A 20,267-nucleotide genomic window follows, 5' to 3' on the forward strand; every position below is an offset into this window, starting at 1 on the left:
CACCAGTTCCTCCACTTCTTAGCTGTGTGGCCTTATAAAAGCTGCTGAGCTTCAAATCTACTCTGTAAAATGGAAATGTTACGTGTTCCCATCCCGTGTCATTACTGTGTGGCAAATAGTTAATGCTCAATCTGTGCTGATAATGCATTCTTTTGGCTTCTCTGATAGCAATTTGGGTGGTCTTTTCCCCTCCTCAGTAGATGTGGTCCAGGTGAGGGAGACTCTCCCTTCTGGCTCCAAGAGTGGATACATTATCCTCCTCACCTGAATTCCTGCATCCCTCAAACCAATGTGATCGGCTCAGGGAGAGCATGTGATCTAAACTGGACCAATGACAGGCAGCTCCAGATTTCTGCAGATGTTGCCAGGGCAAAGGGTACTCCTTTCTCTCTAGGATTGCTGAGCTGTGAGGACAGAAGTTGGGAGCTGCTAGAGACATCTTGGTCACCTAATGGGAAAAGCCTGCCTGAGAGTGAAGCCAACAGAAGGGAAAGCAGAGATGAAAGGTGAAGCGAGGCAGAGGCCTATTGATACTGATGAGCTCCTGGATATAGCCATACCTGAACCAGTTATAACACTGGACTTTCCCTATGTCAGCAAACAAATTCTCCTTTAAACTTGTTTGAGGTTCTGTTACTTGCAATAATTTCAAAGTCTAGCCCAGTCTGGCTAATGTGGGGAATCAGAAAAGCAGGTAGTCCTCTGAGGGCAGGACCATGCCTGCCTGAATCAGCTTAGTGTCCCGAGAATTTTGCCCAGGCCAATGCATAGAATAGGATTCCAGAAACATCTGGAATTAAAAAGTGCAAAACAGTCTGTTAAGTATCTCTCCAGACTTTTTCTCTAAGCTTATAATACACAGACAAATACACACATGGAGAAATATTTTTTACAAAAGTGAAATCACACTGTGTATTTTCAGTTCAAGCCCCACTTCCTTAGAGAGGCCTTCCATGACCACCCCATCTCTGTAGCACTGACTCCATTCTACCCTCCTGCATCATAGCAATTTTCATATTACCTAAATTAACCTATTTTGTTTCCTTGTGCTCTTTCTCTTCTTCTAGAGTTGCAGCTCTACAAGGGTAGTGGTTTTCCTCTGCTCACCACTGCTGTGTCCCCAGTGCCTTGAACAAGTATTCTGTATCTACTGAAAAAATAACATTCTGTAGTTGGTATGTTTGTTTTCACTGAGTGCTGTGGTCACAAACATCTTTCCAAGGTAGTAAATATGAATCTGCCTTGATCTCTGAGACGAATGTATGGAATTCCGCCTATTGGATAGACCATGTTTGTTTCCCCAACCCTGTTGAACGACTGTGGGTGAAATAAATGGCCAAACAAACCAGCAGATGCATGAGTCAGGACCTTCTCCCCTGCGACACAGGGCCAAGCAGAGGGGAGGAGAACCCACCCAGCCTTTAACAGGCTGATTCACAGAGAGAGAACTTAAGCAAACAAGAGTGACTTCGTGTTCTAGCAAGAGTTTCCCAGGCAAAAACAGTCCTCAAACACACAAAGGTGAGGACAGGCAAATAACTCGATTGCCTCCACAGTGGAGGGTGCCCTCCTCCCCCATTCCAGCCAAATGGAATTAAATTTTTTTTCTGGTTCCAAAAGTAGTATTGGCTTATTATTATTAAATTTTTTCCAGACAATGTTAGAAAGCAATAAAGAAGAAAGTGAAAACAGTTATAATTTTAGAGCACTTTATATATTATCTCAGTTTTTTTCAATGCATAGAAATCTGTTTAAACTCTAAGTCTACTTGTGCTATTTTTTTATTCAACAGTAATAGCTAAGGTTTATTGAGTACTTACAATGCTTATGCTAGTTGCTCCTGTCTGTTAATTCATTTTATCCTAACAACAGTTCTGTGTGATAAGCACTATTATTAACTCTAGCTTACAGATGGGGAAACAGACTCAGACAGGTTAAGTGATTTAGCCAATGTCACACTGCTATAGGCAGCCAAGGTGGGATTCAGACACAGGCAGTCTGGCTTCAAGGCCCATAACCTTAACCACTATACTACATTGCCAAGGCAGAGCACAGGCCCCTTCCTAAGTCAATATCCACAGATATGAGCCATCATTTTCAATGCCTGCATTTACTCTTCTATTAATGGATAATTAGAATTAATTACTTTTCCCCTACTAGGAAACAAAGAGGAATATTCCTTTTGGTCTTTAAATGAGCTAAGAAAACTGTGCTTAGATGTCACCACCACAAGAATTTCTAACCCAGGAGAGGCAATAAAGGGGCTCAGTACCACTTGGGAGCAGTCACCCCATTAGCACACATATATTATCTGGAGGGGGGGTACTTTTATTTGAGAAACATCCATAAAGTACTTATGTACCCAGCATGGTTCTAAGACTTCATGAATATTAGCTCATTTAATCTAAAAATAAAATTCTGAAATGTATACTGGGGAAACTGAGGCACCAGGAGGGTAACTTGCCCAAGATGACATAGGTAGTAAGTGGAAGTGCTGGGGTTTGGACCCTGGAAATTTGGCTCCAGTGTCTGGTTTCTTAACTTCTATTCTAACGGGCTCTTCAGTCAACCCCTGGCCAAAGTAAGCCATCCAGCCCTGCGGTCCTCAAAGCAAGCCTGACTTCAGCAGGGACCACAGGCAGCAAGTGAGTATCTTCCTTTTTCTCTTTTAAACCACAACCAGCTAAGAGTTATTAGGTCCTAAGTTCATGCAGGCTCTCCTGTGTTCCATGCTCAGGGTCTTACAGGCTGAAGTCAAGATGCAGCCTGTCTGTGTCCTCATCTGGAGGCTTTGGGAAGAGTCTACTTCCAGGCTCATTTAGGTCATTGGCAGAATTCAGTTCCTTGTGGCTGAAGGACTGAGGTCCTGATTTCCTTGTTGGTAGTGGAGGCTATTCTCTCTGCAACTAGACACCTCCTGTATTCCTTGTCCCATGGTCCCTTCCACTTCTAATTTAAAGTGAATATCTTACCTGTCCCACAGATTTGTCTTGAATAAGAATCAAAGGGACACAGAAACCCCTTAGAAACAGGTGATGAACTGGGACTTTACTTTTGTTGCAATGTTGGTTGGGGCCCCTGTGCTGGTGTAGGGTGTCCCTTTCTAGAGAGAGTTGGATCATGTCTGCTGGGCCAAGAAAGGGGAGACTTCCCCATATCAGCCCACTAACACTTAGCCCACCACCCTCCTTGGGGGAATACGAGGGGTGACTTGAAGAACACTTAGGAGAAAATAAAGGTTAGAGTTTGTTAGTGGAGAGTTAGTGGAGAAGGTTTTTTGTGGTACTGTGTGCATAGCACATACTAGGTGCTTAATCCATATTTAATGACTTATGCTGGCACTATTCTAGGTATTAGAGCTTCTGAGTGTCTAAAGGGGATGACAGATAATATCAAAGTAAATTTTTAAAAGAAAGAATATTATGCTAAGTGAAAGAAGCCAGACACAAAATGCCACACATATGCTTCCATTTATATGAAATGTTAAGAATGGTTAATCCATGGAGAAAGAAAGTAGATTAGTTTCTACTGCCAGGGGATGGGGGCAGGGGTACAAGGTTTCTTGCTGGGGTGATGGAAACATTTGGGAATGCATGATGATGATTGATCAACATAATAAATATGTTAAAATCCATTGAATTGTATGCTTTGAATGGTGAAATTTATGTTATGTGAATTACATCTCAATAATAATTTTAAAACATTTTAAAAAGAGAAAGAAACAGGATAATTTCACATGGTCATATATGCATTGAATACAAGAAAGTTAAATGTTGGAAGAGATAGTAACTGGTTGGGACAAGTAGGCAGAGTGGTTCCCGAAGGTCCCTCTGAGGAAGTGACATTTGTGATGGGACATGAATTATGGCTAGGAGGTGCTGTATAAATATCTAGAAGATGGTAGATGAACGATCAGCATGTGCAAAGGTCCTGACGTGAGGATGAGTTCAACACATTCAATGAGCTGGAGCCCACTGAGCTGGGATGCAGTGGGAAAGGTACAAGAAAAGGTCAGAGACCCCTGCAGGGGCAGGCAGCAGACCAAACTGGGCATCGTGGATAACTAACAGGACTCTGGGTTTTGCTCACAGCAAAATGAGAAGCCATGGAATGGTTTTGAGCAAAAGAGTAACATGATCTGATGAATCCTTAAAAAGGACCGCTTGGACTGCCATGTGAAGTAAATAGCAGGTGAGTAAGAGAAGCAGCACAAATGTTAAGTAAAGCCCTTTCACACTGCACCGTGGCTAGGAACATTCAGTAACTGCCAGTCATCTTCCATAAACTAGAAATATGCCAGCTTGTCATATTTATTTAAAAACAGGAAGTCAAGGCCATGGTTATTTGATATTTCTGTCTGTGACACTGCCCCACCTTTCTATTCTATGATACACCAAGCTCTGTTAGTTCTTCCTTCCCCCCACCCGCCTTCAGCTTTGTATCCTTTTCACTGTCTCCACTTTGAGACCTGGTGACAGATGGAAACACTATAGTTTCCAGACTGCCCCTGGGCGGACCTTTTTTCTTTCTCCCTTTGAAAAAGATCTCATATTTTTCCTCATTTCTTGCCATTAGCATTCACAGACAAAAATTATTCAAATAGTAACAAATAAGAAAAAGGGAAAAAATTACCCATGATCCACAATACAGAGACCACAATCATTACTCAAACAGCATTTTACTATGTGTTATGCCTGTCCTGTCTTATTTTTTGGTTTTAGATTTAATATGTACCAAGGGTGTACATGCACATGTACTGGAGAGTCTGATTTTCTAAAAACAGAAGTCCCCACTTCACTTCCTCCTCCCATTTCCCCCTCCTCAAAGGCACAACGACTGACTACTTTTAGCTGATTTGTTTATAAATTCCATGTCTCTAAATAACATGTTTCCATTGCCACTTCTAAATTCTTCATTTTTCAGAATAATCTGCTTTCCTAATCTAGGACACGAGACTTCTGCTCCCTTTCCTTCCCTACACTTGGCCCCAGCTCATGCACATATCCTTCCCACTCCCCTGTCCTCTCATGGTAGGTACATGGTAATTTGGTGAGATCAATATTTCCTATTTACATAATTGTGACTACACCAATGCCATTCACTGCTGAGCTCCGTGGTAAACTATGACATCCTTTGCTTTCCTGAACAGCATCTCTTTTTTTTTCCAGTTAATAATTATCTTGTTCCCTGCTTCCACCCCAAGCTGACATATTTTTCTCAATGTTTGTTATCAGTTCAATTCCAAACTCTTCGCCAGTGTTCCAAGTATCCTCTCAACACCTTCCAATGCATCAGAGGTTCTTAAATCTCTCTGAAACCTGCAGACTTATTGGAATCTGGACTGGTTACCCATTCTGGTGCACAGCTGTCATCCTGGGATCTCCCTTCACCATCATCTGGGGGTTCTGTCTGTTTCTCCCCTGTGCTGGGTTTCTGTTTCCTGGGTCCTCTGTCTTCTTCCTTGTCTAGCCACCCTCCCCACAACTTTGGGGTGTAGCACAGCCTCCAGTAACTCCCTGAGAAAGGGTATGTGGGAAAAAGAACTTTTTCAACTTTTCATATCTGAAAAACGTTTTATTCTGTCGGCTCCCTTGATGATTATTTGGCTGGGTATAGAATTTTAGGTTGGAAATCATTTTCCCTCAGAATTTCAAAGGCATTAATCTTCTGCCTTCTTGCTTCCACATTTTGGTGGAGAAGTCCAAAGTTATTCTGCTCTTGCTGCTTTAAATGTGACCTATTTCCCCTTCTTTCTTTTCAAGTTTGTTCTTGGTATTTTGAAATTTCACAATGACGTTCCTTGCTATGGACCTATTTTTATCCAGTGTGCTGGGCACTCAGTAAACTCTTTCAATCTGGAGACATGTCCTTCAGTTCTGGAGAATTTTTCTGAATTATTTTATCGATGATTTTTCCCCCTCTGTTCCTCTTCTTTCTCAATAAAATGCCTGTTTTTCAAATGTGGGATTTTTCAGCCTGGTCCCCTAAACAACTGATTTTTTTCTCTCCTATTTTTCATCTTTGTCTTTTTGTCCTACTTTCTGAGACAAACCCTCACATTATCTTCCATTCCTTTTATTAACTTCTAAAAATCTCTGCTTTTAATTTCTAAGAGGCCATCTTTGTTTTCAAAATACTCCTATTTTTAATAGCATCTTCTTCTTGCTTCTGGGTAGCTCTCTGAAAAGTTCTTTTGGGTTTTTTTCTAAGTTTTTTTCTTCCTCCCATATTATCTGTTTTTTTCTAATTACTTTTATCTATTTGTTTTGGTCTCAATTTTTCATTTAAAAGAATATCCTCAGATGTCTGCTATTTCTTGATTTTCTGCTCATATTTAAGACTAGGGAATAAAGAAGGTGATCAAGGTGTACGTTGGGAAGTGGGCTGTCAACACTGAGCTCAGCCACTTGTTGGGGACCCCCTGATGTTAAAACACCTTTAGGTGACTCCTCTGAGTCTAGTCAGATTTTCTGAAGAAGACTCTTCCAGTCTCCTATCAGGAATGGAATGGCCTGGGAAAGACCACAACACATGACTTTCCTGGCCCCTAGATGTGAGAGATGGGGCCAGCCCTGCAGACGTGGCAAAGGACAGGAATAGGGTGTCTCAGCATGAAGGCCCCAAAACAGCCCCCAAAAGATATCCACATTAAATTCTTGGAACCTGTGAATGTTACTTTATTTGTTAAAAAGGGTCTTTGCAGTTGTGATTAAGTTAAGGCTCTTGAGATGAGGAGATAACTCTGGATTACTCACGTGGGTCCTAAGTGCTATCACAAGTGTCCTTATAAGAGTGAGGCAGAGGGAGATCAGAAACATGGAGTAGAAGCCTGTGTGAAGACGGAGCAGAAAGAGATGCAGCCACAAGCCAACAGACACCAAGGGCTGGAAGAGACAAGGGATGGATTCTCCCCTAGTGCTTCTGGAAGGAGCGTGGCCCTGCTGACACTTCGATCTCAGACTTCTGGCCTCCAGAACTGGGAGAGAATATACTTCTATTGTTTGAAGCCACACAGAGAAATAGATACAGGTATGTTGTCTGTCAATTATATCTCAATTAAATATATATATGTTATATCTCAAAATCTGTGGAGAGCATAAACAGTCTTAATTTCAGGACTCTGAAATCAATGTAATTGTTAACCTGTTGAGAGTTTCATTTATAAACTGTATTTTAAGGTATGTATTTTTTATTAAAATATAATTAGGAAGAAAGTTATTTTTGGCATTGCCTACTATACAGAATGTTAATATTTATTAAAGATATTCTTTCATTTCTATGCATTCAAAGACTTCTACAATCAAAAAACAAGTAAAAGTGTATGTGGAATTTAAATAACATAAGTTATAAGGGTTACTATGTAAACATCAATATTCTTACTCTCAAAACAAAAAAATTAACTTTTCCACCTCTGCCTGTACTTCTCAAAAATTATTCATGAATTAGACAATGAAGTAAATCTCTGTAAAAACATAAAAGTAGAAAATTTTTGGTATATATTACGTGGTAAAAATATAATAAAATTAGAAACGATTAACAAAAGTTACATTAACACTCAATAAGTAGGAAATTCTAAAATACTCCTGAAGTAAGTCTTGTCCCAAAGAAGAAACTAGAATGACAGCATTAAGGGCCAAAATTCATGACACATCCTCACAGCAGGTTTTAAAAGCAAAGTTATAGTCCTGAATGTTTATATCATCCAAGAATAAATACATAAATACACACACACACACACACACACACACACACACACACACACACACACACACACACAGAGTCCCCCCTTGGTATCCTCGGGGGAACTCGTTCCAAGATTCCCCATGGATACTAAAATCCATAGGTGCTCAAGCCCCTTATATAAAATGGTGTAGTATTTGTATATATCCAAGCACCTTCTCTGGTATACTTCAAATCATCTCTAGATTACTTTAATACCTAATACAATGTAAATGCTGCATAAATACTTGCCAGTGCACAAAAAACTCAAGTTTTGCTTTTTGGGACTTTCTGGTTAAATCCAAGGATGTAGCACACAAGGATATGAAGGGCTGACTTTGTGTGCATGTGTGTGTGTGTGTGTGTGTGTGTGTGTGCTCAAGTGGGTCACCATTGTGAGCAGCTGGAGCTTAACCCCCCCCCCCAGGGGTTCTGGGAAACTATTTAGAATGTGACCTCAGACTTGTCCCACCAAAGGGGCAAAAGAATGGGGGTATTTATCCCTCTCTAGCCAGTCATTGGTTGAGAGCTGTTCTGGGAGCATTAACTCGCTAGCACAGCTGGCTTATGTTGGGCTGGGAGGAAGCCCTAAGGCAGCAGTGGGAGCTTCCAAGATGTTAAGAGCAGGCACCAGCAGAGTCTGGTAAGGGTGAAGGAGAGCTAAGAAGAAATTCAGACTCCCAGGCCCCATGTCCAAGATCCAGTAGGTCTGTGATAGGACTAGATTCTGTATTTTTTCCACAAACTCTCAGGTATATCTGCTGCACCAGACTCTACCGAATTCTACACAGTCAACTTTTTCACTTCTGCCTAGTAATTCTAGTGCCTATTACCTAAGTGGCCAGGGCAAGATTAAAACATTAATGTCAACAGGCTTTAAAAAATTACACCCAACTCTCCCCTACGTGTAAATCAATATGAAACAATACTACTTAGAACAAAAAATACAGGGAAAGCCAACACAGAACTTATTTTTCTCATGGTGTGGTACGCAGAACAATGCCTCCCAAAGATGGTCACATGCTAATCCCTGGACCCTGTGAATATATTATGTCATATGACAAGTGGGTATTAAGGTTGCCAATCAGTTGACCTGGAGATGGGGAGATCCTTCTGGATTATCTGGGTGGCCTCAATGTAATCACAAGGCTCCTTACAAAGGAAAGAAGAAGGCAGGAGATCAGGGTCAGATGATTTAATGACCAAAGCACAGATTGGAGAGATGCCATTTGAAGATACAGGGTGCTACCACAAGGCAGGAACATAGGCAGCCTCTAGCAGCTGGAAAGGCAAGGAAATACATTCTCCTGTAGAGCCTCCAGAAGGAATGCAGCCCTGCTGACACCTTGAGTTTAGCCCTATGACATTCCATAGAATTGTAAGATAATATATCTATCCGCCTTGTTTCAGAAAAATTCTTTGCAATAAATCCCTTAATAAATATCTCCTATTGGTTTTGCTTCTCTGATTGAAACTTGACTGATAACCACCTGGTGGTAACCACTTTGATTCCCTTTTTTTAAAAATGTGAAATACCAAATTTGTATAAAAGTTTTCACTGGTACCTCTGTTTTGTTGGCAGCTTCAGCATTTTCTAAACTCTGGCAACAGAATGATGAACAAGACCTCAAGTTTCCAGATGTGTGACATTGAGCTAATTAGAGTACTTAATAGGGTTTTTATAAGGATTAAATAAATTACTGAGCGTAATGCACTTGAAACAATGCCTGGAACAGAGTAGGTGTTTAAGAAATGTTAGAAGAGATAAAGGACAGAAGACAGGAGAGAGAGAGAAAGTTCTCTGCTTTCATGGAACTAATGTCCTAGAAGGAGAAATAGATGATAAACTCAGGAAGGAAGGAAAGGAGGGAGACAGGGAAGAATGGAAAAAATATGATAGCTATAAATGTCTCAGAAACACTTATATTTAAGACTAGACCAGGAGTTGGGGAGAGTAAAAATAGCTCAGTGGTAGAGCATGTGTAAACTTAGCAAGCACTGGATCCTGGGTTCAATTCCCAGAACTTCCACTAAAAAAAAAAAAAAAAAAAAAAAAAAGACTAGACCTGGAAGACTCCAAATCCAGCCTGACACCTGTTTTTCTGTGGCCCGCGAACTAAGAATGGTTTCCACATTTTAAGTGGATGATAAATAAATAAAAAGAATATTTCACGACATGTGAACATCATAAGAAACTCAAATTTCAATACCCACAGTCTTACTGGAACACAGCCATGCCTATTTAAATCGTCTGTGGCTGCTTTCCCACAGCAACGGCAGAGTTGAGTTGTTGCCACTGATCAGAGTGCCCACAAGCCTAAAATACTTACTGTCTGGCTTTTTACAGAAAAAGTTTGCCGACCCCTGAGTGGTCAGGGAGGGCCTCCCTGAGGAGGTCACATTTAAGTTGAGAACTGCCTGAGTTGCAAGAAAGGGGAAGATTGGGGGTAAGAGGGCAGAGAAAACAGAGAACCAAGGCTTTCTAATGTTTTAACAGCCTCCCAAAGAGGAGCTCTGTTAAAAATTCTGATGGGGTCCTGAGGTTCTGAGAGTGCTGTGGTGCCCCTGGGTCACAGAGCCCACAGGGCCAGGTTGGTGTAGGGAGCCAGGACTGCCTGGCACCAGAGCCTGCATGCCCTGTGCCAGACCCTTCTCGGCCTGGCATAGCACAGGAACCCAGGAACTGCATGCTGAACGGCTTTATTTGCCTTCCTAGAGGGCAATGACTGGGGATTTTAGATTCGTTCCCAGGAATAGGTGAGAAGGGCCTGGAATTGGCCCACAGTCCCGAGAGCAGGTGTTCTACTGCCTCCTGGTTGGCAGCAGGTCCATGACAGCCATAAAGCACAGATTTGGCCCTGCTAGCAGGATCTGTGGCAAGGGCAGTGGCGGAATGGCAAATAGAATGGGGCGGCCCTCAATGAACTCAGGGTCCTACTTTCATCCTGACTGGCTGTGGCCTGATGCAAGGAAGCTGACCTCCAGTCCATGGAGGCCCAAGTCCTGCCAGGTGTGGTTTTCTGGGGCTGGAAGAAGAGTGACAACTTCAAGCTCTCAGTTAATAAATGTAGCTCAGAGAGAACCCAGTTCTCAGTCTTTTATGGGCCAGTTCTTTCCTGCTAGGCTCCACGCTAAGGGAGGAAAGTAGGCTGTTAGTCCCGTTTCTGAGGCAGAGAAGAGCAACAAGGGGTATACTGGTTAAAAACAAAGACTGTACCTGCCTCCCAGCCTCAGTATTTGCCAGCTGTGTGACTTCAGGCAGCTTCTCTGTGCTTCAGTTTACGGCTGGTGATAGAATCTACCTGAAAGAAATGTCAGGAATCAAGGAAACAATAGCGCAGCACCACACCCATAGGAAGGACAATAAACTTGGGCTAATCCTACGCCCATTCTCTCAGTTAGCTCTGACAACAGCCTTAAGAGGTCTTGGTGTGGCAGAGAATTCTGACTTTGAGCCAGATGTCTTCTCCACCCAGTTCCTCAAGGGCCAAGACCTTGACATCATCCTTGACTCCTCTCTTTCTTTTACTTGCCACAGTTTATCAGCAAAACCTGCCTTCAGTACCCAGACATTCCTGCCATGTCCATGGTATCACCTTAATCCAAACTGCCATTAGCTTCTGGCTAGATTTCTGCAAAGGCCTCCTAGTTGGTCTGAGAGCCTCCATCCTTGCCCCTGCTCCCCACGCCCCTCTCCATAGCACTCCTCTTTTCAAAACCCTTCTGTTTCCTAACACTTTTAGAGTTAACTAACTTCTTTTATTCAATGATCATTTATTCTTGAGTACCTACTATGTGCCAAGAACTGTTCTAGGCACTGGAGATAAAACAGAACAAAACAAAAACCTCTGCATTCAGAAGTTTACCTTCTCATGGAGGGTGAAGAACAATAAATGGATACGTAAGTAAAACATATATTATGGAGTTACAGTGTGAAGGAAAAGCCAGGCTGGGCTAACAAGCTAACTCACAAGCCTAGTGTAACAAGTGTCGGATTACTGATTTGAGTTTTGCTGGGCTAACTCGTAAATCTAAGTTAATTAGTGTTGGTTTGCTGACTCCCTGTTCATTTTTTTTTTTTTTTTTTTTTTTTTGCTAGCCAGCTGGATTTTCAAAGAGACATATCTGGCCTTGAAATGTTGGTTTGCTGCCTCCGTGCCTCTACTTTTGTGATAATGATGCTGCTAAAGCTGTTCCATGCCTATTGGCCAAATACCCCAAGCTTGTAATTAACCCTATAAAACCTCATGCACACATCTTGGAGGTGCTCAGAGCTTCGGAGCAGAAGCCCCTCTGAGACCGCCGGCGTAATAAATCTGAGTACTCCAACCCTCCGAGTGGTGCTTGTTTCTTGGCTGGCCTGTCATTTCCTTAACCACAGTGTTAGGGAGAAAAATAATACTGAGAGTGGGAGAGGGCTCAGATTTTAGACAGGGTGGTCAGGGAAGGCATAATGGACAAGGTGAAGGTACACAAAAAGTCGGAAAATGGGAAAGGTGGGAGCCAAGGGGCAACCTAGGAGCCAAATATTCTAGAATAAGGGCTCAGCAAGAACAGAGGTGGAAGTGTTCCCAGTGTGTTTCATGCACCCTGAAGAAGCCACTGTGACCACAGTGGAAAATGTGCAGGAGGAGGAGAAGGGATTGATCTCAGAGGGTAGAGAGAGCAGGGTTGAGTCCTACAGGTTCTCTAAGCACTTTTACCCTCTGATTGAGATTGGAAGCCAGGGTAGGTTTTGAGTAGTGGAGTAACTGGAGTTTCAAAGGATCACTGGGGCCGCTGTGTGGAAAAGCTTCAAGAACAATGGCAGAGACGGAGAGAGTTTAGGCAGCCATCACAGCTGTCCAGATACTATGGTTTCAACCAGGAAGGGCAGTAGCAGAGGTGGGGTCAAATCCAAAGGCCTCACAATAGGGTACCAGCTCTCCTGATGGGGTCCTTCCTACCCCTCCAACCTCACCTTGTTCCTTCCTGTATCCCCAACTCCACAGACCACTGCTAAGCACATACAGACAACTGATTAGTATGCGCTGACACAATGAACAAATGACTGAATAAACCACTCCTAGATAATCATCACCTATTTTAACATAGGCATACAGTCAGAACTCAGTAAATGTTTACAGATATAATACTGCACAATTCTTCAAAACTCAGGTGGCTAGTCTTCTTTACAGCTGAGGAAAACTGAGACTGGGGAAGTATACCCCTCGGGTCCGTCTGCACAGCCTAATCTGGAAGCTTCCTTCCCAATTTTAGCATAATATGGTCCTGGACACTGGGCCGAATGAGTGCTCTCAGGGTGAGTCACTGTAACCTCACAGGAGTTTCCCCAAAACTATCTCTACCCCATAGAAAGGAAAAGCCAGAACCTCGTAGAGCCAGAAGGTCAAGAGACGCAGGACTGACACGCATCCTGAAAGTTCCCGAGGGTCCTCCCACGCGTCTCCTCCCACCTTCGGGCCATAGAGACGAAGGGACAGAAGTGCCGCCCTTGCGCAGCCGAGATCCCGCCCCTCTCCTGCTCTTCAGCCGGCCCGCGCCTCCAGCGGAAGCCGGAAGCAAAAGCGGGCCCTGCTAGCCCCGCGGCTCCGAACTCGGTGGTCTCGCAGGCTCCGCAGGAAAAGGGAGAAGATGGCGGAAGAGGAGTGAGTGGGCTTTTCCCGGGCGGCGGAGGCGGCAGGGCTGGGGCCCATCGGGTGACTGCGAGCACCTCAGACCGCCCTCCGGCCCCAGAAGGCGGAGCTCCTTGTGCCGGTTGGCCAGGACCGACCATGCTGGCGCCTGCGAGGAGGGCGGGAGGGACGGGCCTAGGCCCTGCAGCCTCCTCGAGGTTGGACCCTCAGGCTAGGGATCGGCCGCCCAGCGTAGGTCTCGAAAGCCGTTTTGCGGAAACCGCAACCCCAGATTTCACTTTCCCAGTTTTCGGTCATCTGCTGATTACGGAGCGTTCCGCCGCCTCCTCCAGGAAGTCCCCCACCCTTACCCTCTACATAGCCAGTCATCTCCTCCATTGTAACGATCGTTTTCGGTATCTGTTTCCTTCACTGAGTTTCGTTTACTTATTGACTGTTGGCCATCTACTCTATTTCAGGTCTTGGTCACACAGTAGTGTAAGAGACCGACCAGGAGCCGCTCAGGGAGCTTCCATTCTAGTGGGAAAAGAAAAGCATTAACAGGATGATTTCAGTGCTCAGAAGGAAACAATGGTGTTAGGGTGGGGGAGGCTTCTAGAAAGAAGTGATGTGCCATATGAAACCTTAATGACCAGAAGGACGGACAGGAGAGGAAACAGCAAGTGCAAAAAGGCCAGAAGCAGGAAAGAGCTTAGTGCCTTTTTGAGGTTGAGAAAGGCGGGATGGCTGTAGTGTAGAGAGCAAGGGGCTACCTGTACAAGATAAGATGAAAGGGGGCTGTGTCTCTGTCCTCCAGGTCCTTCTGGAAAAGGACCACTCTTAGTCCATCTTTATACCTGCCAGGCAGTCTGTTGCATGTTATGGATGCCCTATCTATGTTTGTAGAATAAATATGTAAAAATTAACAAGGAACCAACCCCGTGGTTGAAATTTGACTCCTTCATTTGACAACTTTTCATATATGTCTTTTGACCTGGTCATTGTTTCATTTAGTCAGCTTACTTAATGAGCATCTCCTCTGTCCCAGACACTAAACTGGGCCTCAGCAGTACAAAGCAAAAAAGGTGATATGACCCAGTGATTTTAAGTTTGGTCTCAAAGTTTTATTCTGCCACTGGCTAACTGAGATATTGGCCGTTGTGGAATCTGTCCAAGAGTTAAAAAGTGGAAGTAGTAATGCCCACCCCAGGGTTGTTATGCCTATTAAATGAGAGGCTGTATGTTACCTAGTCTGCAGAATGAAGGGGTACTCAAAAAACATTAGCTGTTATCACTATTACAATGATTATTATGTCAATATGACACCAATTTACTATCCCAACACAATGTGAGGAGATAGCTGTGAGGAACACAGCCATAGGGTGGAGTGGGAGTATTACTACACAAGAGATTACATTTGGGACTTTTGAAATCAGGGAAGGATTTTGTAAAGTAGGGTAGGGCTTTCCCACCGGGTCAACAATTGGCCAAATTCATCTGGCTTCTTCGTTCATTGTAACTTGCAGATACAATCCAAGTAAAAGAATGTAAACTGGAGAAATAAAGGTGCTAAGTAAATAGTGTTGGACCTTGGAATGTGATGAGACTCCAGTTTGCCTCTGTTTAAATCCCCCATTAAGCCACCAAAGAGCAGGCAGCATTTTGTTTCTACACTGGCCCTGATTTCCCTTTGTTTCTGTCCTGTATGTGGCTGTGTTCAGAGCACCTGAGGTCACTGGTACCCTGGTGCTGGGGCAGGCAGGAATTTTCCTAATAATTTTCTTTGAGACTTGCCTGTTGGTTGCAAGACGTGTGAATCACATGAAGCTCTGTGCCGGGTTCTCTTTCTGGTTTGTGTTGATATTTCAGGGCCATTTTTCCTTTATGTAATTCTGCTGCTTTTTATGTCCTCCAACAGGTTCCCCAATACAACTCATGAAGGTTTCAATGTCACCCTTCACACCACTCTGGTTGTCACTACGAAACTGGTGCTCCCCACCCCTGCGAAGCCCATCCTCCCAGTGCAGACCGGGGAGCAGGCTCAGCAGGAGGAGCAGTCAAGCGGCATGACCATATTCTTCAGCCTCCTCGTCCTAGGTGAATGCGTGTCCTAGGTGAATGCATGTCCTAGGTGAATGCATGTGGAAACCACCCCCTTCTGCCATTGAGTGTCGTGTGCACTGTCTGTATGGTTAACCCCACGTCAACCACTGTTGACTTTGTGAAGTCTTCCTCCCATTTGGTTTTCACTTCAAACGCTGAGGGGCAATGATCAGTTAGTTTCTGACATCCTAAGAGGGTGATCCTTTCTCTTTATGAAATCAGTGAGCTTAGCAATTCTGAAGAGCCCTTTATGTAATATTTTAAATGTCCTTTGAAAGAAAGAGTTATAGAATTTTTGACCTAGAAAAAACCTTGAACATCTAGTTTATTGTATTTCGAACTCTGCTCATGAGTGTGCGCGTGCAGGTAGTGGTGGCTGCGGGTGAGTCGGGGCCGGGGCGGGTGTCAAACGGAAGCACAGCGAGCATCATGACTTTTGCCATATCTGTACCACCTGTGCTGTTATTTACTTATGTAATTTTCTTCTTTAAATGGATTCACTCTCTCAGACTTAAAAACTCATTTTACTCAACCTCCTCCTTTCACAGGTGAAGAAATTTAGGCCAAGAGAAGTTAAGTGACTGACAAACCTGGTTTTGGGGAGACTAATACTCAGGTTGCCAGAGGGAAGTTTAGATAAAAGGCAATAACTTAGTTGCATCCCAAAGGCTATGGACAACAGACAACTGTTTTAGACCAAAAAAATCCAGTTGAAACTGCACTATCACTTTGGATCAGCTAAGGAAGAAATAGCTCAATTTAACCCTCCAGACTCTTGTTTAAAAAGTGAAGTTGGCATATTTACATTTCTGCTCCTCTTTGATGTTACTGAGTCATTTTTCTAATTAGATCTTTTCAGAAGAGTGGAAGATACAACTGGATTGAAAGGTGTAGAGTATTTCTCTGATGTCTATTAGGACTGTTTTTTAAGGAAAAGTGTAACTTCTTTCACACTTAATATCTATTCTGTTAATTAAATAATTTTAATAAGATAATTTTATTTAAAATCCCAGGACTCATCCTTGACTCTCATAGATTTTTTATAACTTTTGAGTTGGATACTGAAAAAGAACACAAACCACAAGTGTACAATGTCTATTTAGATTTAATATGCCCAAGTAACTTTTTATTCTGTAGGTGTAATTGAATTCTATTTCCAGGGGATTACTTCCACAATCAAGGATTTCTGTTTTGTGTTTTCTTTTTTTTCTTTTTTCCTTTTGTTATGATAGTTGAATACAATGAAGAAAAGCAGTTCTTTTCTTGATCAAGAAATCTTTAGTACCTGAACCCTTAATCCTGAAGGAGTAGTGGTTGTCTGCTTACATTGTTGTCAGCATGATATGTTAGAGAATATAAAAGGCAGGCCTGGAGAAAAACTTTTGTTTTGTAATCACTTTTTTCACAGGAGGGTGAAAAGGATAAAGTTAAGACATTCAAAGTAATTTTCAGGGTATGGAACATCTACTATTAGCCTGTGCCAGAGACCACAAAACAGATTTTTTTATATTGTAGTTTTTAATCCAGGCAAAATCCTGCCCAGTGTTAATACCTCTTTGAGGCCAAAAAAGGCTGAGCTGAGTTTTGTAGTGCTGCATTTTTCTCTTGGATTGTCTTCTCTTCAAACAGATCGTAATCCTAGACTCTAGAGTCACAGTGATGTCGGGTGGGTTCCATTTTCACCTAATCAGACTCTTGACAGTAGAAGAGTTGATTATCACCACTTTTTATGTGTAGGTCAGCATGCACTAGCAGAATGGAATGCTTTCTAAGTAAATTTGAAGGCATTTTTCGCTGTTGTATTATTGTCAACAAATTATTATGTATATTGTGTATTTACTCTTGATTAGATGTCCAAATAATATAAATCTGACAAAGAAAAACAGTGGTTGTTTAATAGGTAATTTTCTAACTCATTAAATACATAAACTTTAGTAAATTGAGGGAAGTAGTTCATAGATTATCTTAGACTTTAGAAACTCCTAACCTGAAATGGATATACCACTTTTGTTTACTCTTTTAGTCCAGTCAAATGGAATTGTAATTTTTATGTGGTAGGAAAGCCAAAACTCTAGTTACTTTTGACTTTTAGAAGCTTGAAATCGGTTGACTTACACTTAACCCTTCCTGATCTTCGACTCCACAGAAACAATGGTGATCCTAGTTATTGACTTTAACCCTAGAGTTAACAGCATTATTTGACACATACTTTTTATGGGCCATTAAATGTATTGGAGTTGTTAAAATTGACATGTCTCTGTTTCAGTATATCTTCCATAATTGTATCTTCAGACATGGAAAATTGGAAACATATTAACTTGTGGTATCCATACCCTCCATACCACACGGAAGTTTTGTCCCTTCTTGCTCTGTTTTTTTCCAAGTGTACTTGAAAATATGAAATTGTATGTGTATATACGTACGTCCATTCATAAGCACATACACAAGAACACGCACATATAGTTTGGAGTTTGTTTTAATGTAAGTGGAGTCCTATAACTTGCCTTTTCATTTCCCGGAATGTCTTGGAGATCTTTTCATGTTAGTGCTTTCTGTATCTACCTCATCCTTTTTTTTGAGAAAAAGGATTTGTATGTGGTAAAATAAACATAAAATTTACCATTTTAAAGTGTATAATTTAGTGGCATTAAGCACATTCACAATGTTATGCAACCATCACCATTATTTAGTTCCAGAACATTTTTATCACCCTGAAAGGAAATCCAGCTCCCATTTAAAATTAGTCACTCCCCATTCTCCTTCCCCCTAGTCTGGCAAACACAGTTCTGCTTTCTCTAGAATTTGCCTACTCAGAATATTTCATACAAAGGGAACCATACAACATGTGGCCTTTTATGTCTGGCTTCTTTCACTTACCACAATGTCTTCAAGATTCATCCATGTTGTAGCATGTGTCAGGATTCCCTTCCTTTTTATGGCTGAATAATATTCCACATTATGTTTATCCGTTCATCAGTTGATGGGCATCGGTTGTTTCTACCTTTTGACTATTGTGAACAGTGCTGCTGTGAACATTTTTGTACAGGTTTTTATGTCAGGGTATGTTTTTATTTCTCTTGGATACACACTTAGGAGTGGAACTGCTAGGTTAAATGGTTAATCTATGTGTAACTTAGGAACTGCCAAACTTCCAGAGTCTGCACCATTTTACTTTCCCACTAGCAGTGCACAAGGGTTCCAGTTTCTGTGCGTCCTTGCCAACAGTTGTTATTTTCTGTTTTGTTTTGTTCTTTAATTATGGCCATCCTAGGGGGTGTGAAGTTGCATCTCACAGTTTTCCTTTCTATTTTTCTAATTAATGAGGATGAGCATCTTTTCATGTGCTTATTGGCCATTTGCATGTCTTCTTTAAAGAAATGTCTGTTTAGTCTTTTGCCCATTTAAAAATTGTGTTGTCTTTTTGTTGTTGAGTTGTAAGAGTTCTTCATATATTCTGGACACTAGACCCTCATCAGACACATGATTTACAAATATTTTCTCCCATTCTGTGGGTTGTCTTTGCAGATCTTTTTATAGTCAAAGACCATTCCCTCGCATTAATTATCCTTATATGTAGCTTTCTCTGTTGATAGTTTCCTCTTTTGCTCTTTTTTTGTGTGTGGTCAGTTGATTTTTTTTCTTCTTCTCTGTTTTGCTCTTAAAGCTGCAAATAGTTGATTGGTTTATGAGAACAAACTTTTTAGTTTTTTCATCCAACTTGGTGCAGGGAAAGATCAGAAACTGATTCAGCTCCCTAGATCTATTTTCAGTCTACTCATGTGCTCATATGCCTGCCTTTTTAGACGGTATCATGCTCATTGGTCACATGTTGTGCTTATGCATTGAAACTTTTTTCTTGCTCTTAGTATTTAATGTAGGATTTTTCCAACTAGGCTAAATATTTATAATAAAATAACAGCACAGATTGATAGTTTAATGCACAGAATGAAAGGAGGACAAAGTTTCTATATTTACAGCTGTTTCCTTTCTCTGGCCACCTGGTGCTTTTTGGTGGGACTAAAGATAATCTAATTTGTCAGTGTGGGCTCTGAGGGTGGCCAGTTAACAGCCATGCAGATTGTTTAAACATTTCCTTTTACCAAAAAAAAAAAAAAAAAAAAGAACGCATTTATTTTTAGTCCTATCGAGATAATACTTTGACTGATGAGATGGTAGACCACCTAGGTGCCTAATAAAAGAAAAAGACAAGCACACTAACATTTGGGCCTTGAAATTAAATTTAGGAATTACTTTTGTGGAAGTATGATTTTTTCAAGTCCAGAAATACTTACTTCTTTCACATCATTTTACATCCTTTTGTCTCTTTTCTTTTCTTTGACGTCAGCACCTCTGTGAGGAAAGTCAGACGTTATTCTTATTTTGGTGGTTGAGGAATGAGGGCCACCAGGAGGGAGGTGGTGGGTGCTCAGGATTAAGGGCACAGGCTTGGAATCAAACTCAACCCTGCAGTGCCTGCTAGTGACATGACTCTCTAAGCCTCAGTTTTCTCATCTTTAATCAAAGGAGACAGTGGTGATAACAGCTGATTGAGAGGGGGTGTTGAGGGTCAAATGAGATAGTGTTTGGAAAGTACTCAGTGCAGTGCCCGGCTTATGGGGAGCCCTCAACCAGTGGGAGCCCCAGTACCCAGCTGGGGAGCAGGCACACACCATCTTTAGGTCTTGAATGTTCTTATCACCAAACCAAAGCATTAACTTTGTCTTTTTTGTAAAACACCCACACTCCCTTCTGTGTTAAAAGAGAATAACATGGTGGCAAAATACTTCATGTCAACATATATTCTTGCAATTATATTTGCACCAAAGTGAT

At 41.9% G+C, this 20,267-nt stretch overlaps 1 protein-coding gene and 1 long non-coding RNA gene across 4 annotated transcripts in view; one reads left to right on the forward strand and one right to left on the reverse strand.

Moving 5' to 3' along the window:
* The window catches only part of LOC116657835, a 45,516-nt gene extending 32,347 nt beyond the window's left edge, over positions 1–13,169 (reverse strand). Inside the window, exons 1-2 of the long non-coding RNA XR_004312972.1 lie at positions 13,092–13,169; positions 10,937–11,021 (exon numbers count right to left, since the gene is read on the reverse strand). This is a non-coding gene — a long non-coding RNA (uncharacterized LOC116657835). The remainder of the gene's footprint in view (positions 1–10,936; positions 11,022–13,091) is intronic.
* Positions 13,170–13,231: 62 nt separating this feature from the next.
* SLC9A8 (solute carrier family 9 member A8) overlaps positions 13,232–20,267 on the forward strand; it is a 63,822-nt gene continuing 56,786 nt past the window's right edge. Inside the window, exons 1-2 of one of the 3 annotated variants that reach the window (XM_006174986.3) lie at positions 13,232–13,367; positions 15,253–15,431. In XM_006174986.3, the coding sequence (XP_006175048.1) occupies positions 13,354–13,367; positions 15,253–15,431 (193 nt within the window). In that variant the 5' untranslated portion in view covers positions 13,232–13,353. Of the gene's footprint in view, positions 13,368–13,391; positions 13,751–15,252; positions 15,449–20,267 lie in introns of those variants that run through there. The other 2 variants (XM_032461351.1, XM_032461352.1) reach the window with 2 other exon arrangements.

The sequence above is a fragment of the Camelus ferus genome, chromosome 19 (genome assembly GCF_009834535.1).
Source record: "Camelus ferus isolate YT-003-E chromosome 19, BCGSAC_Cfer_1.0, whole genome shotgun sequence".
Lineage (NCBI taxonomy): Eukaryota > Metazoa > Chordata > Mammalia > Artiodactyla > Camelidae > Camelus > Camelus ferus.